At 37.3% G+C, this 16,030-nt stretch overlaps 1 protein-coding gene across 6 annotated transcripts in view; it reads left to right on the top strand.

The window, feature by feature from the left end:
* Positions 1 to 16,030, top strand: part of CCDC158 (coiled-coil domain containing 158) — a 65,669-nt gene that overhangs the window by 13,761 nt on the left and 35,878 nt on the right. For 5 of the 6 annotated variants that reach the window (XM_008585972.1, XM_008585968.1, XM_008585967.1 and 2 more), the window contains 6 exons: positions 4,977 to 5,166; positions 7,012 to 7,164; positions 9,244 to 9,356; positions 12,257 to 12,415; positions 14,061 to 14,153; positions 14,575 to 14,697. In XM_008585972.1, coding sequence (XP_008584194.1) covers positions 4,977 to 5,166; positions 7,012 to 7,164; positions 9,244 to 9,356; positions 12,257 to 12,415; positions 14,061 to 14,153; positions 14,575 to 14,697 — 831 coding nt within the window. The remainder of the gene's footprint in view (positions 1 to 4,976; positions 5,167 to 7,011; positions 7,165 to 9,243; positions 9,357 to 12,256; positions 12,416 to 14,060; positions 14,154 to 14,574; positions 14,698 to 16,030) is intronic. The other variant, XM_008585970.1, reaches the window with a different exon arrangement.

Genomic DNA, 16,030 nt, shown 5'->3' with positions numbered 1-16,030 from the left:
CCCCCTACTCCATGTCTTTGCGCTTTGCACCCGGAAGCTGCTAAGTAAGTACTTATCAAAATTTAAAATGGTTGAATGAATTTTTTAAAACTTTGATTTTTTAAGCTTTATGTCACTCATGTCTCTGACTTGGTGAGTAATAAGAGACAAATCATATAAACTTTAGATGATTGAATCAGGGTAATTGGCATATTCATCATTGCAGAAATTTATCATTTCTTTGTGATGAGAGCATTTGAGATCCTCTCTTCCAGCCAATTGAGAACATACAATAAATTATTGTTAATTATACATGCCTAGCACTACTGTAAACCATTTGAACTTATTTGTCCTATCTAGCTGTGTTTTTGTATCCATTAACCAATCTCCCTCTATCCCAACCCCCCACTCCTAGCCTCTGTAACCACAATTCAACTCTCTACTTCTATAAACTCAACTTTGCCTCAGTTTCCTCATTCTGAAAATAGGGGCCAGAAATAGATTATTATCTGCCTTCTAAATAAACAGGTTTATTGCATAAAACTTTAGAGTTTTCTATTTAGTGGACAAACTTACTATGAAAGGGACATATAAAGGTTTCTCATAGCCATCCCTACAATGAAAACTTTAGGTTTGCATGCAGAGAAGAAAATGTTAGAGGAGAATAAATGATTATTCCACCTTCTTGCCTAAGAAGATGGATTGCTAGTGTTGTTAAGGGAACAACTGGGAGAATCCTACTGAGTCATATACTCTAAAATTTAAATCAGTTTAATGCTCACAAAAACCTTATGAGGAAGGCACTATTTTTTAATCATTTTACAGATGAGAAAACCGAGACACAGAGAGATTAAATAACTTTCCAGAAAGCAGCACTGCCTTGGCATTTGATCCTAGGCAGTATATAGTTGATATTACTATGCAGTGGTTCTCAGTGAGAACAAGAGTCACCTAGAGGGCTTGTGAACATGCAGACTGCTGGGCTCCAGCGCCTGAGTTTCTGATTCAGTAGGTCTAGAATGGGGCCTGAGACTTGGTGTTTCTGAACAAGTTCCCAGATGATGCTGGTCCCAAGTGCATACGTGTGTTAGAGTACCTCAGAGGAGTGTGGACCAGTGTGACTAGAGAGGCTAATGAAGCCTTCAGAGAGAGGTGGGAACTTGAAATTGGCAAAAACTAGGCAGAGAGGAGGAAGGAAAACATTCAAGGCAAGGGGGAAAGCACAGTCTATAGTTTAGCCTAGAGATGGGTTGGGAGTATTAAAAGTTTAGGGGTAGACAGGAGGGGGTGACACAAAAAGGGCAATGTTGGAAGTAGATTAATCTGGCATTAGTACACTAAAGTGGATGGGAAAGGGTAAAACTAATTTTCAGTTCACAAACATGGAGCTGAAGCAGCTTCAGGGAAAGATTTCTTAAGTGAGAAGAGTTTCACACAGACACAAAGAACATACGAAACTTGGGCTTTAATGCCACATCCACTTTTCTCCACAGTCCCATGAGGAAATAAGGAGAGGAGTCATAGCCCTAGGAGATATGGTTTCTCTCCTGGTTTTTCTCACCTCTTCAGGCTGAGTACTACACATTGACAGTGGAGAAACTAAGGGTCCTCAAAGTTGGGCCTCTTGTATAAGACTAAGAAAGGACTAAATGGCCATCTAGTCCAAAGAGATAGAGCAAGAGTGGTATATGCCCAGTACATGTTGTGATGCCTCAGACTATTCCAGAGAAAGCCCTCCCCCTCACTTGCCCCATGAGGCCAGCTGGGTTTAGCATGACAGTTATCAGGAGTGGCTAGGCAGACATCAGATAGCTGAGTTCAGGGCCTTTACTGTCCAAGCCCATCATGGGTGGGCAGTGAGACAAGCCTGGAGCTCCCCACCTGTCCTTTTTGAAACAGATAAAAGTTTGTCAAATGTTTACGTTTCAAATATAGCATTGGCCTCTATCTTTAAATTGCTGTTATAACATTAAAATTTAATTGGCTACTATTATATTTAAGGCCAATAGGCCTTAATTTGGGAGACATTCTGATGATCAAAGAAAGTAAATTTCTTTTCAAATGGTATTTACCTAGAAGGGTCTAGACCAGTTCTGTTCACTAGAAATATAACGTGAGACACATATGTAATTTTAAATTTTCTAGTAGACACATAAAAAGAAACATGTGAAATTAATTTTAATAACATTTTATTTGACTCAATATATCCAAAATATGGTGATTTTAAATTTTGTAATCAATATAACATTATTGAAATACTTTACATTCTTTTTTTTTATACAAAGTCTTTGAAATTCTGTGGGTATTCTACACTGAAAGCACATCTCAACTTAGATTAGCCACATTTCAAGTGCTCAGTAGTTACATGTGGTTACTGTGCACCACAGACCTAGGCTCTGGGAAGAGAAGGATTCGCCCTGGGAAGAGAAGGGTTCCTCCTGGGAAGCCTTACCAACACAGATAGAGACTAGTTATGAAGAAATTGTGGTAATCCATATGAGAAGTGACCACAACCCAGACTTGGAGGTTGGGCAGGAGTTGGTGAACAGCTGGTTAGGGAAAGAGAAAGACACAGCCAACTTCAAGGGTTCAAACTTAGACATCTGAGAGACTAGCAACATAATAGCACTTCCAACAGAGAGAAGCATCAGGAAGAGGTCAAGAGGAAAAGCCCTCTGTGAAAAAGGAATAGGAGTGCTTTGGTTGGAGTTTACAGAAGCATACCAACCTGGGAATTTCTGGCAGTTAGTTGGAAATACCAAATTAGAGTTGCCATATTCGTGTTCCCTACTGCAGTCAAAGGACCACATCCAGCCACTGTGAACCACCCTCGTCTAAGCTACCACCTCTCTCATTGGGTCTTCTAGTTGTCTACTCACTGGTCTCCATGCTTCTTACTCCTTCCCCCGCCACTGTTTATTCTTCACATAGGAGCCAGAGTTATGTTTTAAAACTTTACATTACATCATTCCCATGCTCAAAACTGTCCAATGACTTCTTATCTCACTCAGAATGAAGTCTCAAGTCCTTACATGGCCTTAAAGCCAACTTGGTCTTGCCCTCTCTGACTTCATATCCGACTTTGCTCCAAGCTCACTCCACTGCAGCCACACTGATAGCCTTGCTGCTCCTCAGACACATTTCCTGTACCCAGAGCTCTTCCCCAGTTATCCATGTGGCTTGCTCCTTTATCTCCTTGAGGTTTCTGCTCAAATGTTACCTCACTGGAGAGACCTTTCCTGACCAACTGTGTCAGGGTCCCAAGACAAACCCCAGGTTTGATGATTCTCTTGGAGGACTCACGGGACTCAGCATATCATCATACTCATGGTTAATATTCATTACAGCAAAAGGATACAAAGCAAAATCAGCAAAGGGAAAAGACTCATGGGGCAAAGTCCAGAGAAAACCAGGCACAAGCTTCCAAGAGTCATCTCCTAGCAGAGTTACACAGGACACTCTTAATTCCCCCAGCAAGAAATTATGACAATGCCTGCCAAAGTTGCCAACCAGAGAATCCCCTTAAAAACTCAGTACCCATGGGGGCCGGCCCGGTGGCGCACTGCTACAGTGCGCCGCTTGGGAGTGCGGTGGCACTCCTGCCGAGGGTTCGGATCCCACATACAGACCGGTTCCCACTCACTGGCTGAGCGAGGTGTGGGGGCAACACCAAGGGTTGCGATCCCGTTGCCGGTCCCGGTCCAGTATGGGCGCAACACTGAGGGTTGCGATCCGTTGCCGGACACGAAAAAAGACAAAAAGGAAAAAAAAAAAAAAACTCAGTACCCAGAAAAAAAAAAAGACTTAGTACTGGGGGTTTTTATATTGGAGGTTGGTCACATAGGCACTTCCTACTTGGCAGGTATATCCAGTTTCCAAGCTCCCAGAAGGAAAGCAGGTGTTCAGCATAAACCATACTGTTTACACAGTTTAGGCTCAGGGTATTAGTTAGGATAGTAGGAACCCTCCCCAACAACACCGAGGGTTGTGATCCCGTTGCCAGTCCCGGTCCGGTACGGGCGCAACACTGAGGGTTGCGATCCGTTGCCGGACACGAAAAAAGACAAAAAGGAAAAAAAAAAAAAAACTCAGTACCCAGAAAAAAAAAAAGACTTAGTACTGGGGGTTTTTATATTGGAGGTTGGTCACATAGGCACTTCCTACTTGGCAGGTATATCCAGTTTCCAAGCTCCCAGAAGGAAAGCAGGTGTTCAGCATAAACCATACTGTTTACACAGTTTAGGCTCAGGGTATTAGTTAGGATAGTAGGAACCCTCCCCAAATCCAAATTCCTAGACACCAGCCAAAGGCCAGCCTAGTAAGCAGGACTTTCTAACAACAGCAGTCAGACCTACTATGTTAAGTCTTTTCTGCACACCAACTTGTCTCAAGTAGCAACCCCACCCTTGCATTTATTCTGTGCCCCCTCACCTTTTTTTTATTATTGTAACTTTTCTTACCTGATATATTAAATATTTGTTTGTTGTCTGTCTCCTCTCACTAGAAGAGGACATGAGGCTAAAGATTTTGTTCATTTTGTTCACTGCTATCCAGGGCCAGGACTGGGGTAAAGTAAGAGAGGTGCCTAGGCTGACAGCACTCATCTAGATGCCTCACTCACTTTACCCTAGCCCAGCCCTGCTCCTCTATTCCCAACATGTAAAATAGTGCCTGCCACAAAGTAGATGCTCAAAACATATTTTTTAAATGAATGAATGTAAAATAGGAATAAAGAAGGGTTGTGCCAAGTGATACCTGGGAATTGACATTTAAGGTTAAAAGAAAGATGAAATATTCCTTCTTTTTCCTATTTACTATTGATGTTTTATAATAAAATATAAGTATAGTGTCCTGAAAAATAATGAGAAGATACTAAATACAGATCAAATACTAGTAATTGTATGACTAGTATTGTAACTCTATATGTACAGTTGTAACTCTATATGTACATATTTTTTATTTTGCTCTCTATCCTTTGTATTTATCCATATATTTAGATTTTAAAAGATAGAAAAGATGCAAAGATCCGGGAACTTGAAGCCAGAGTGAGTGACCTGGAGCTAGAAAAGGTGAAGCTAGTGAATGCAGGCTCTGAGCGGCTCCGTGCAGTGAAGGATATCAAACAAGAGAGAGATCACTTACTAAGTGAGGTGAAAGCTAGTAGGAGTGAATTAAACAGTCTTTCAGGTATGTTGCTTCAGTTCAAACTCTACTAAGACAGAAAAGGAGTGTTATCAGTGAAGCCCAGTGTGGACCCTAGCACAAATGCAAAGGAAGAGTGTTTCATCTCACATCACAAATATATTGTACCAGCCAGCTGCCCACCGCCCCCCCAAATATAGATAGATAGACAAATAGATAGTCATGCTGCCCCAGTGGAGTTATTCATGGCCTGAAGACCTCATTGTTCTCCATGAAGAGCTTCCACATCTATACTCACTGTTATCTTTAGTCAATCCCTAGAGTCCAGGAAATTCTGTACTGAGTTTCCCAGGAAGGGTGAAGTATTCAGATTTCAGGTTCCCAGAAGGAAAGCAGGTATTCAGCATAAATCGTATTGTTTGGACAAACATTTTTGTTTTTATGGAAGTGGAAACCTTGAGTCCTTTGAATCAAATAGCTTGATTAGAGGTTTAATAATAAAACAACATGTGTAAACGAATTTATTGAAAGGAAAAAGTCAATGCCTTACATTAAACAATGAAACACCCCAGTTCACAATTGATATGATGCAATATCATGTACTTTACCCCCCCCCACACACACACACAGCTAGTAATTACTGAGCATTTACTATGTCAGACACTCTGATAGAACCTAGAAACAACACAGTGAAATTCACAATCTAGAGGGGAGACAGACGTATATAGAAATGGGTTACAATACAGGGAATGAAGTACAGTGGAAGTGTGCTGGGTAGAAAGATAGCACAGAGGATAGAGAATTAGTCTCCTACAGAAGGTGACATTTATACTGAGTTTGAAAGAGGGAAATGAATTTGGCAGGTGAAAAAGATTAGAAGTTCCAGGCAGAGGGAACATTATGGGCAAAAGCATGAAAGCATGAAATAACATAATGTGATCTCAGATGTATTAGTTGGAGCAAAAGTATAAAGGAATGAGGACTAAGAAATGTTGCAGAATATACAGGTAGAGCCAGACAGTATGGAACCAACAAAGGATATTAGGAGATTGTTGTCATCAGATTTTAGAAGCACTGTGTTGGCAGGTATCTTATAGAAAAGCAAGGCTAAAGAGACAGAGATCAACCAGTTAAGGAGGATTTTGCAGTGATCCTAGGAAATATGATGAGGACTTGAACTAAGGAGTGGGAGTGAGAATGGAGGGAGAAGAAAGACTTAAAAATATTATTGGAGGTTGGATCAATAGGACTTAGTGATTGGAGGGGCTAAGTATAGGTTTCAGGTTTTTAGTTTGTGGTATTGGGAGAACAATGATAGCAACAGCTGGGAGAGGAAACCAGAAGGAGGGGTAGGCTCGAAGGCAGGAGGGTGAGATGTGGTCAGTGTGGGGCACTTGGCTTCAGGTGGTCCTGACATGTACGTGGAGACAGAGCTAAGTCTTTGTTCCTTTTACATATAAATCTATATCATATATAAATAGGTAAATATAAATAGACAGATTGATGAATGTGTGTGTCTGTGTATAGTCTAATATATCAAATGATGAGTTTGTGCCAGGTATTTTGATAAGTACTGGAGATAAAAAGTCAGATAAGACACATGGCAGCTTCAGGTTACTTCGAGTGTCACCCACATGCACATGGTGGTTAAATCTGTTATAATGGATATGGTCATCCAAGGAGAAAGTTTAAGATGACACAGAAAGAGTAAGACAGATCCCTGGAAATGTGTATGTACATCTCATTTCTGTAACAAATGATGATGTAACTGAATGAGTTCTCTTCCAGCTTGCTCTGAAATTCTGTGATCATTAATTACAAACAAAATATACTTTATAACAATGGGATAGAAAAAAGTAACCATCTATTATTGATTATCATATTGTATAGAGGACTATGAAGTCTTAAAAAGGAATTTTCGAAACAAAAGTGAAGAAATGGAAACTACTACAAATAAGCTGAAAATGCAATTAAAATCTGCACAGACTGAAGTAGAACAAACAAGAAATACGTTAAAGTCAATGGAAGGATCTGACGGTCATGGTATGCTCTATTAGATTAAAAAATTTTTCTTTTGTTTTTAATTCCATTGGTCTAGATTTATTAAAATACAAACCCAGATACATTGCCTACCACCTCTTCACAGTGCTAGATGATGTGATAAATATACAGCAACAGGTATTAATGATGAGTGTTGTGTAGCAGTAGTTCTACTTAATTTTTTTTTTATGGGAAATTGCCATGTGCTTAATTTAATTTCTAAAATATCTGAATCTTTCTTTTCCTGTGGCCATTTCAATAATTTCTAATAGATCTCAATGTCTGTAAATGTCAATTAATTATTTTTAAGGATATAAATACAGTTTACCAATAATTTTCATTCAACCCCTTATTTTTCACATGTGCATTATCTACATAAACTATAGATCAGTGGCTCATTGGCAGTTCTTGATTCCTTCCTAGTGGTAGAAATGGGAAGGAACTCTGGAAATTCAACTACTATCTGAGAGATCCCTTCTCACCACCTAGACCTATTCCCTTTTTACCTTGCTGCCCATACTAATGCAGGGAGATAGAAGATTATTGGCCATTCATGTTATTCATATCATTATGACTATATTAGCTGACTATAAGAATTAATATTTATCTAATTGAAGTATACGTTTTTTCATTTCTCAATTTTTTTTTAATGTCAGAAGATTTATTTTTGTGCTCACTTTGGCAGCACATAGACTAAAATTGAAATGATACAGAGAGGATTACTGTAGTCCCTGTGCAAGGATGACACAAATTCTTCAAGCATTCCGTATTTTGTGCAGTTCTTGGCAGTTTTGTTAACCCCTTTGTGGGTTAACACCAAAAAAACAGTGGGGTTTGGAGAGGTAACTCAAGAGGCCCCTTGGGTTTGCTCCCCCTTTACAAGATGCATCCCTGTCCCAATGCCCTCTGGGCATCTCCACAGCCACTCTAGTCATGTTACAATTATTGAGTTATCCAGGTAGTTCTTATATTCACATTCAAAAGCTTGTTTTCATTGATTAAAATCAGCTTAAAATAAAAAAAGATTTATTTGAGAATATTACCTTTGAAGGCTAACCATGATCCATGTAATTAACCAGAAGTTTACAAAGTGGTGAGCAAATGAAGTCAGATTTGTAATAAATACAGTAATAAAACAGTGTACTGTGCTTGTATTAACCTTGTTTCTGATGGTTTAGATATAAGAACTATATCTTATTAGTGAGATATCAGACCTTTCATTCTGTTAGTTTGTTTTTAATGAATGGTACATTTTCATTTTTCTTTTTAACCTCTAAGCTGTAGCCAGACCTGACACAAAGCAGTGCCATTTTCAAACCTCTTTTCTCAGCTGACTGTAAGAAAAAACATACAGTCTTCTGACTTTGAATTTCCAAGCAAAGATGAGCTATATATTTATTTCCAATGGCCTGCTGTGTCTTAAGTATTCAGTGCCTCATACCCATCTAGCAAATTCTCATTCTGTCATCAGTTTTCCAAAAATAATTACATATATGCTTATGCTGGCAATTTGACTACTGAGACAGTAGTAAGTTCCAGGCAAGTGTCAATAACCCTGAGAATAAAAACTGAATGGTTTGTGATATCACTGGAATCTTGAAAAAAGATTATTAATAGTAGCTGTCTTATATGATATTTTAAACATGAGTTTATGGAAAATCATTTTAGTAAAAATATAATATACATTATTTATATCTGTATATTTTTATATATTGTTTTCTATATGTGTAAGTATGTGTTTGGTCAATATTATTGTTACCATTGGAAATATGGCAACTTACAATAGTCAATGAAATTAATTCCAGTAGCAAAGAGACAATAAAACATCATTTTTTTTTTATATATATATATATATATATATATATATATTGCCCAGCTCAAAATCTCTAATAGTAGCTAAAAATTGTTATATCCCAGTCTTGTGAAACCTGAAGACTTTTTTCCATGATCTTTCCCTTGAAACTGCCAGGTGCCTTAGAAGATCTTACTTGTCACCTTCTCATAAATTTTAACCATCGAATTAACAGTCACATCTCAAAATTTAGGAACTTTAAAAACTAAGGTACAGTTTTCTTCCCCCAGCTATGAAAGTGGCAATGGGGATGCAAAAGCAGATCACAGCCAAAAGAGGTCAGATAGATGCCCTTCAGAGCAAGATACAGTTTTTGGAAGAGGCAATGACAAATTCAAATAAGGTGAGTCCCTGTCCTATGAGTGGGGAAAACCAACATATTCCCTCATTAATATACAAGACAGAATAAGACATAGCAGAAATTCAAGTGCAAAGGGAAAAGAGAAAAGCTTGTTTCTGACTGAGAAAATGAGGAAAAAGTTCCTGAAGGAACATGTGAGAAGGATCCTGAAAAATAGCTAGTATTTTAAATGCAGGAAACGAGCAAAAGGACATTCCTGGTCGAGGTAGGGAATGATTAAAAACAAAGTACAGTCAGTTCCTTTATAATGTGACATATGTGTTCCTAAAAATCATTGTGCTGTGCAAAATTGTGTAATAAACACCACAGGAGTTATGGAAACAATGGGGTTAGGAGTACCACACTAACAATTGCATCAGTGTATAGGTCTGTTTTTGTTGCTTATAACAAAATACCTGGAACTGGGTAATTTATAAAGAAAACGAAATTTATTGCTTACAGTTTCTGAGACTGGGAAGTCCAAAGTCCATCAGGTGGTGGCAACAGCGATCCAGGGGTCTCACATTGCTAGCTGCTGGAAGCAGAGAGAGAAGAGGGAGAGAGAAACTTTCATCTCCTTTTAATGCCCTCAGAACCACACCCCGACCAACACTTTAAATCCATTCACTATGGCATGGTCCTACAATCTAATCACCTCTTCAAGGCTCCACCTTTCAACTACCATAATAGGATTTCCCATCCTCTTAACAGTCACAGTAGGGACTAAGTTTCTGGTACATAAAACTTGGGGGACACAATTCAAGCTTCAAGGAGTTTTGGGGGGACATAATTCAATCTACTACAATCAATGACACATAAAAATAGGAACCTAATAAAAACAATGGCACAGTTTTACACATGTTAAATTGTTAAGAAATACATAAAGACTACAATAAATATGGCCCTTTATCTTGAAAAAGACCTGAAGTTTGCTGTGGCAGTGTGTGCAAAGGTTTGCAGCTTGTACCTTTTTGTGAAGGTGTGGAAGGAGAATGTCTTAGTCCATTTTCTGTTGCTTATAACAAAATACCTGAAACTGGGTCATTTATAAAGAAGCAAAATTTATTTCGTACAGTTCTAGAGGCTAGGAAATAGAGGTTGAGGGGCTGCATCTGGTAAGGGCCTTGTTGCTGGTGGGGACTCTGCAAAGTCCCAAGGTGGAACAAGGCATCACATGGCAAGGTGGCTGAGCATGCTAACTCAGGTCTTTCTTTTACCTCGTATAAAGCCACTAATGTTCTACACTCATGTCCTCATCTAATCCTAATTACCTCCCAAAGGTCCCATCTCTCAAATATCATAGTTATATCCACACCCCCTCCCCCTAAAACTGTTAGAATGGAGATTAAGCTTCAACATGAGTTTCAGAAGGGACAAACATTCAATCCGTAGCAAAGAGTTTTCTGTAACAGCAGATGTGGATGGATGTGGCTCATAACACAAGGTAAACTGAGGTAGCTGGCAGATAGGTGTTTGAGGAGTGTGCATGTATAATTTTTTTATATTCCTATGTAGCTCTGTTTAGCTAGTCGCAGTTTTCTGCACTGACCTTGTGTTTCTCATGAATGAAACTGGGCATAAAGAGATTTGCATCATGCTTAAATGTTCCCTAATATATCAGTTACTTTGGAACAAATTTGCATTTTCTATTTTCAAAAGAAGATTTATAACAGAACTGTCTATAAGGACAGTGAGAAAGTAAATGGTTTAAGTAGAAAATTATAAGTGCAACTAAAGTAATTGCTAGTTTACTATCCATAATGAGCTGCTGAAGTACTTTACAATGTGGCTAAATATTAACAAATACATGCATACATTTGTGCATACCTCTATTCATATGGACATACTTATTTCCTCTTTCTCTGTCCTTGCCCATTTTTTCTCCCCTCTTTTTATCTTATCCTGAATTTATTATTTACTTTTTCTCCTTCCATTGTTTGCCTTTGGGAACCTAAAGCAGTGCTTATCCTTCCATCTGATGGTATTTAGGGCTTTAAGAGGTTACTGCCTGCTATCAACAAAGATGCCTGCCCCACATAAAGGAAAGTATTCATCATAGCTTAATGTCATTCCCTCCAAACAGGAGAAATCCTGTAAAAGTAATCCATCTCTCTTCCTGACACCCTTTCTGCCCAACCTAATCAGAGAAGGAAAAATTATTTGCATAAAAACTGTGTATTACAGTGGTGATACCTTTACATTATTTGTATTAAATATTTTTTCACTATAAAAAATATTTAAAGAAATACAAATTCAGTAAACTGATGTTTATATGTTAACTTGACTATACATTTCTTATTTTTGTCTACCCATTCCATAGTGCTTTTTTAAAGGAATGAACTAATTTTAAGAAATTTTGTTTAATACCAAAGACTCTCTATTATAAGTATATCGATAAGTTCATTCTCGTCACTGGACTGTTAAGTGACTTGAGGGCAGGAACGATGTGTTTCATTTATTTTCATGTCACACTATCAGCAGTAGGTATTTGTGAAATGAATATTTAATCTTGAAACAAAATAGAAAGCCACAGAACTTTCAAATAAGTGCATCTTCTTTGAACCTCTTATGTCATTTAAAATAAATTTCAATAAAATTTGGTATGGGATTACTCAATCCCAATTCACCAAAACACTGTCTCTTTTTAATGACAAAATATTTTATATTTTGAAGATTTCATCAAAAATTTATCAAGCCTAGAAAGAAGTAATACTAATAGTGATGAAAATAAGAGTGAGTGCATAGTAACACAGTTCCTAATTCCAACTCAGAAGCAATTGAATGGCATATGAATTAAACTCATCTAGTTCAGGGTCCTTTAAATAAAAGTTTTATATTTACAGCACCTCTCTGCATCTACATCAGCAGATTATTTCTGGTATTTTTCTCCTCTATAACTGTAGGAGAAACATTTCCTAAAAGAAGAGAAGAGTAAACTCAGCCAGGAATTAAGTACTGTTGCAACAGAAAAAAACAAGATGGCCGGGGAACTGGAAGTTCTGAGATCTCAGGAACGCCGTTTGAAAGAAAAGGTTGCTAATATGGAAGTTGCTCTTGATAAGGTAGTTATTAACTAAATATGTAATTATTAACTAAATAGTTATTTTTTTTTCTTAATTTTATTTTGTCGATATACAATGAGGTTGATTATTGTGGCCCATTACCAAAACCCCCCTCCCTCCTCCCTCTCCTCCCTCCCACCCAATAATGTCCTTTCTGTTTGCTTGTTTTAACTAAATAGTTATTTTTTTTTCTTAATTTTATTTTGTCGATATACAATGAGGTTGATTATTGTGGCCCATTACCAAAACCCCCCTCCCTCCTCCCTCTCCTCCCTCCCACCCAATAATGTCCTTTCTGTTTGCTTGTTTTAACTAAATAGTTATTAATGAAATAGAATTGTTCTGAATAAAAGCACTTGAAGATAGGAACTGAATCCGTCAATTTGTATTGTATCCCAATCATCTAGCACAAAGAAAAACTATATCCTATGGAGAAGGTTCTTCTGAGTTTTAAAAACATAGTCATAATGCATACTGTTTGCCAAACTTTCCTTTTCAGGTTAACACAGTCAAAGGAGCAGTAAGATATAAGATGTAAAATGATCCTGATATCCTTAGTGGCCTGAAGAAGCACCTTTAGGAGCACCAACTTACCAACCAAGAATGACTTGGGCACTAAGTGGAATATAGTCTCTTAATAATGTCAATAAAATGGAAGAGTAATGCTAATATCTGGCACTTTGTAGAGTCCAGAAAGTGCAGGTAGAAAACACAGCTTAAAGAATGAGAAAAGATCAGTGATACTGTATTTGTCATTGCCATTTATTATTGAGGGATAAATCTCTTTTCCTGTCACCTAGAAACTCTGGAAGCCTAAAATTGTAACCAGTCTTTGATCCCTAAGAAATAAGAACCTTCGGGCCGGCCCGGTGGCGCACTGCTATAGTGCACCGCTTGGGAAGCGTGATGGCGCTCCCGCTGAGGGTTCGGATCCCACATACAGACCGGCCGCTCACTGGCTGAGCGAGGGGCGGGAGCAACACCGAGGGTTGCGATCCCGTGGCCAGTCCTGGTCCGGTATGGGCGCGACACTGAGGGTTGCGATCCGTTGCCAGGCACGATAAAAGACAAAAAGAAAAAAAAAAAAAAAAAAAGAAATAAGAACCTTCATGGTTCTAAAACAATCTGTGATCCCACCTTTGCTACCATGCTACCTTTGTTTCTTAAAACATGCTATATTGACTCAATGACTTTCAGTTGTGGTTATTTTAATATAATTAAAAAAAAAAAAAAAAAAAAAAAAAAGAAATAAGAACCTTCATGGTTCTAAAACAATCTGTGATCCCACCTTTGCTACCATGCTACCTTTGTTTCTTAAAACATGCTATATTGACTCAATGACTTTCAGTTGTGGTTATTTTAATATAATTTTTTATACTTTGCTAAAGCTGTTTGCTCACTCCATTCTTAATTCATTTGTTCTTTTGAGTGTTCTCCACAAACTAAATATTGTGTATGTGGGGGGATACAGACAATAAAGACATGGCCTTCATTTGCTCTCAGTTTACTGAATAAAAGATATAGGACATGGTAATATAATGTGCTAGGAGTAGGGGAAGTTTCCTTGGCAGCTCTGCATTTAAAGATTAATAAAATAAAAATTCATAAATGGAGGATAAACCATTTCTGTTTGGTTGGATTGTAGGCATCCTTGCAGTTTGCAGAATGTCAAGATATAATACAGCGTCAGGAGCAAGAATCTGTGCGCCTAAAACTTCAACACACTTTGGATGTAAAAGTAAGGGGTTTTTTTTGCATCATAATAGTAGTTTAAGCAAGAATAATGCCTTCGTTTGCTAAGCTTTTATATTTTCTTCAAATTGCTGTACCACATTTATTTCTAGTTTACAATAAGTGAAACACAAACAAGTTTCACAGGTACCTGCTTTGGGGATACCCAAGGGAAGAGTTTTCCACATGCTGGAGTCGAACAAGTAAAAAGAACCAAAGTACAAGTGTGTTTGTCCTGTTTGGGAAATAACAAAAGTGATGTAATCTACAAAAACAAAAATGTGTATTTTAAAAATAGTACACTTTCCACTGAAATATATGTCTACTTTCAGAAGCATACTTTATATTTGCAGACATGTTTTAAAGTCTCAGTAATGGATTTTGCCACAGTTGGCAGTTATTTTGCCCACATCTATATTGTTTTCCAGGAACTTCAGGGCCCTGGATACACCTCAAATTCTTCAGTGAAATCACGTCTTCAACCATCATCTGCTGCCCGTTCTCATTCTAATATACCATCTTCCCAGTCTACTGCCAGCTTCCTGTCTCATGTAAGTAACTAGTCTTATAACCTATGATGCAAATGATATAATACATAAATAATTTTAAATTGGGAAGAATTGCACTAAAAAATAACATATATTAAAGTTATAGTGTTTTAAATTACTAGATTTTAGGCCGGCTGGTCAGCTCAGTTGATTGGAGCACGATGTATCAATCACCAAGGTGAAGTATATGGATCCCCATAGCTGCTAGCTGCCAAAAAATAACAATAATAAAATAAAGCATATTACCAGATTTTAGATTGATACATCTTCCTATAAATCCAGTGGAGTCCAATGAATGAAAATATTTTCTTCACTACTTGCTGTTTTCTCTGGGGAAAAGAAAAATGAAATATTTTGTTATGAAATGAAATTAAATATTTGTGGGATTAATGTTAACAATAATTGTTAAAGTAAATTACTTAATGGCTTTATATTCTATTCTTTGGTTATTTCTATCACAAGCATTTGCAGATTACAAAGCAAATGGTGAGATAGCTAAAATAGACATCACTTCGAATGCCAAACACAAGTTGGTGGTATATTTAATACTCTACCAAGATGAAAATTATTTGCTGTGTGTTGTTCTTCATGAACTTATTTATAATCACAAATATTTTATTAATCATAAAACATTTTTATTCCCTTTAATGAAAATGTTAGAAACTTTGGAAAATGGTTAGCTTAACCTTTGATACTATTAAAGCTCAGGAAAAAATATGTGCAATTTAAATTCAGGCTTCATCTCCTCTCTTGCAACCATTATTCTGCTCTAACTATAAAAAAATGGAACATTCCATAAATCACTTTCATCAGTTAAAAATTCTACTAGTTATTTCACCTGTACTATTTAAATAACAATTATGTACTATTGAAATGACTAAAAGTTGAAGTGGACTTCTCTTGCACACTTAAGATGGGAGCACTGAAAAATAATCTCACACAACAAATAATAGCATATTCTGTCAAGTAGTAGAATAATATTAATATCATTCTCTCTGGAGACTGGAATTCAGAGATGGGCAGAGGAAGGGCTGGAGACTGCTACTGTTTAAGTGTTATAAAATTATTTTACTTTAAAAAATATGTATATGTTATGGTGATAAAAATTAAATTAACTACCCCCCACCGGTCCCCCCAAAATAATTACACAAATCAAGAGAAAAAAACAACAAAGAACATCCATCTGGGAGTCAATGGGACTATAGGTGTGTCTTTAACTTCTTTGTATGACCTTGGGAACGTCAGTTAAATAGATTGTGCTTTGGTCTTTTTATCTCTAAAGAGGAGTCTGGACTGGATGATCTCTAGGGTCATCTAGAAAGATCAGCTTTGAATT

The sequence above is a fragment of the Galeopterus variegatus genome, unplaced genomic scaffold, assembly GCF_000696425.1.
Source record: "Galeopterus variegatus unplaced genomic scaffold, G_variegatus-3.0.2 Scaffold3779, whole genome shotgun sequence".
NCBI lineage: Eukaryota > Metazoa > Chordata > Mammalia > Dermoptera > Cynocephalidae > Galeopterus > Galeopterus variegatus.
The sequence above is the reverse complement of the archived record's forward strand: the minus strand, read 5'-3'. Positions and strand labels throughout refer to the sequence as shown.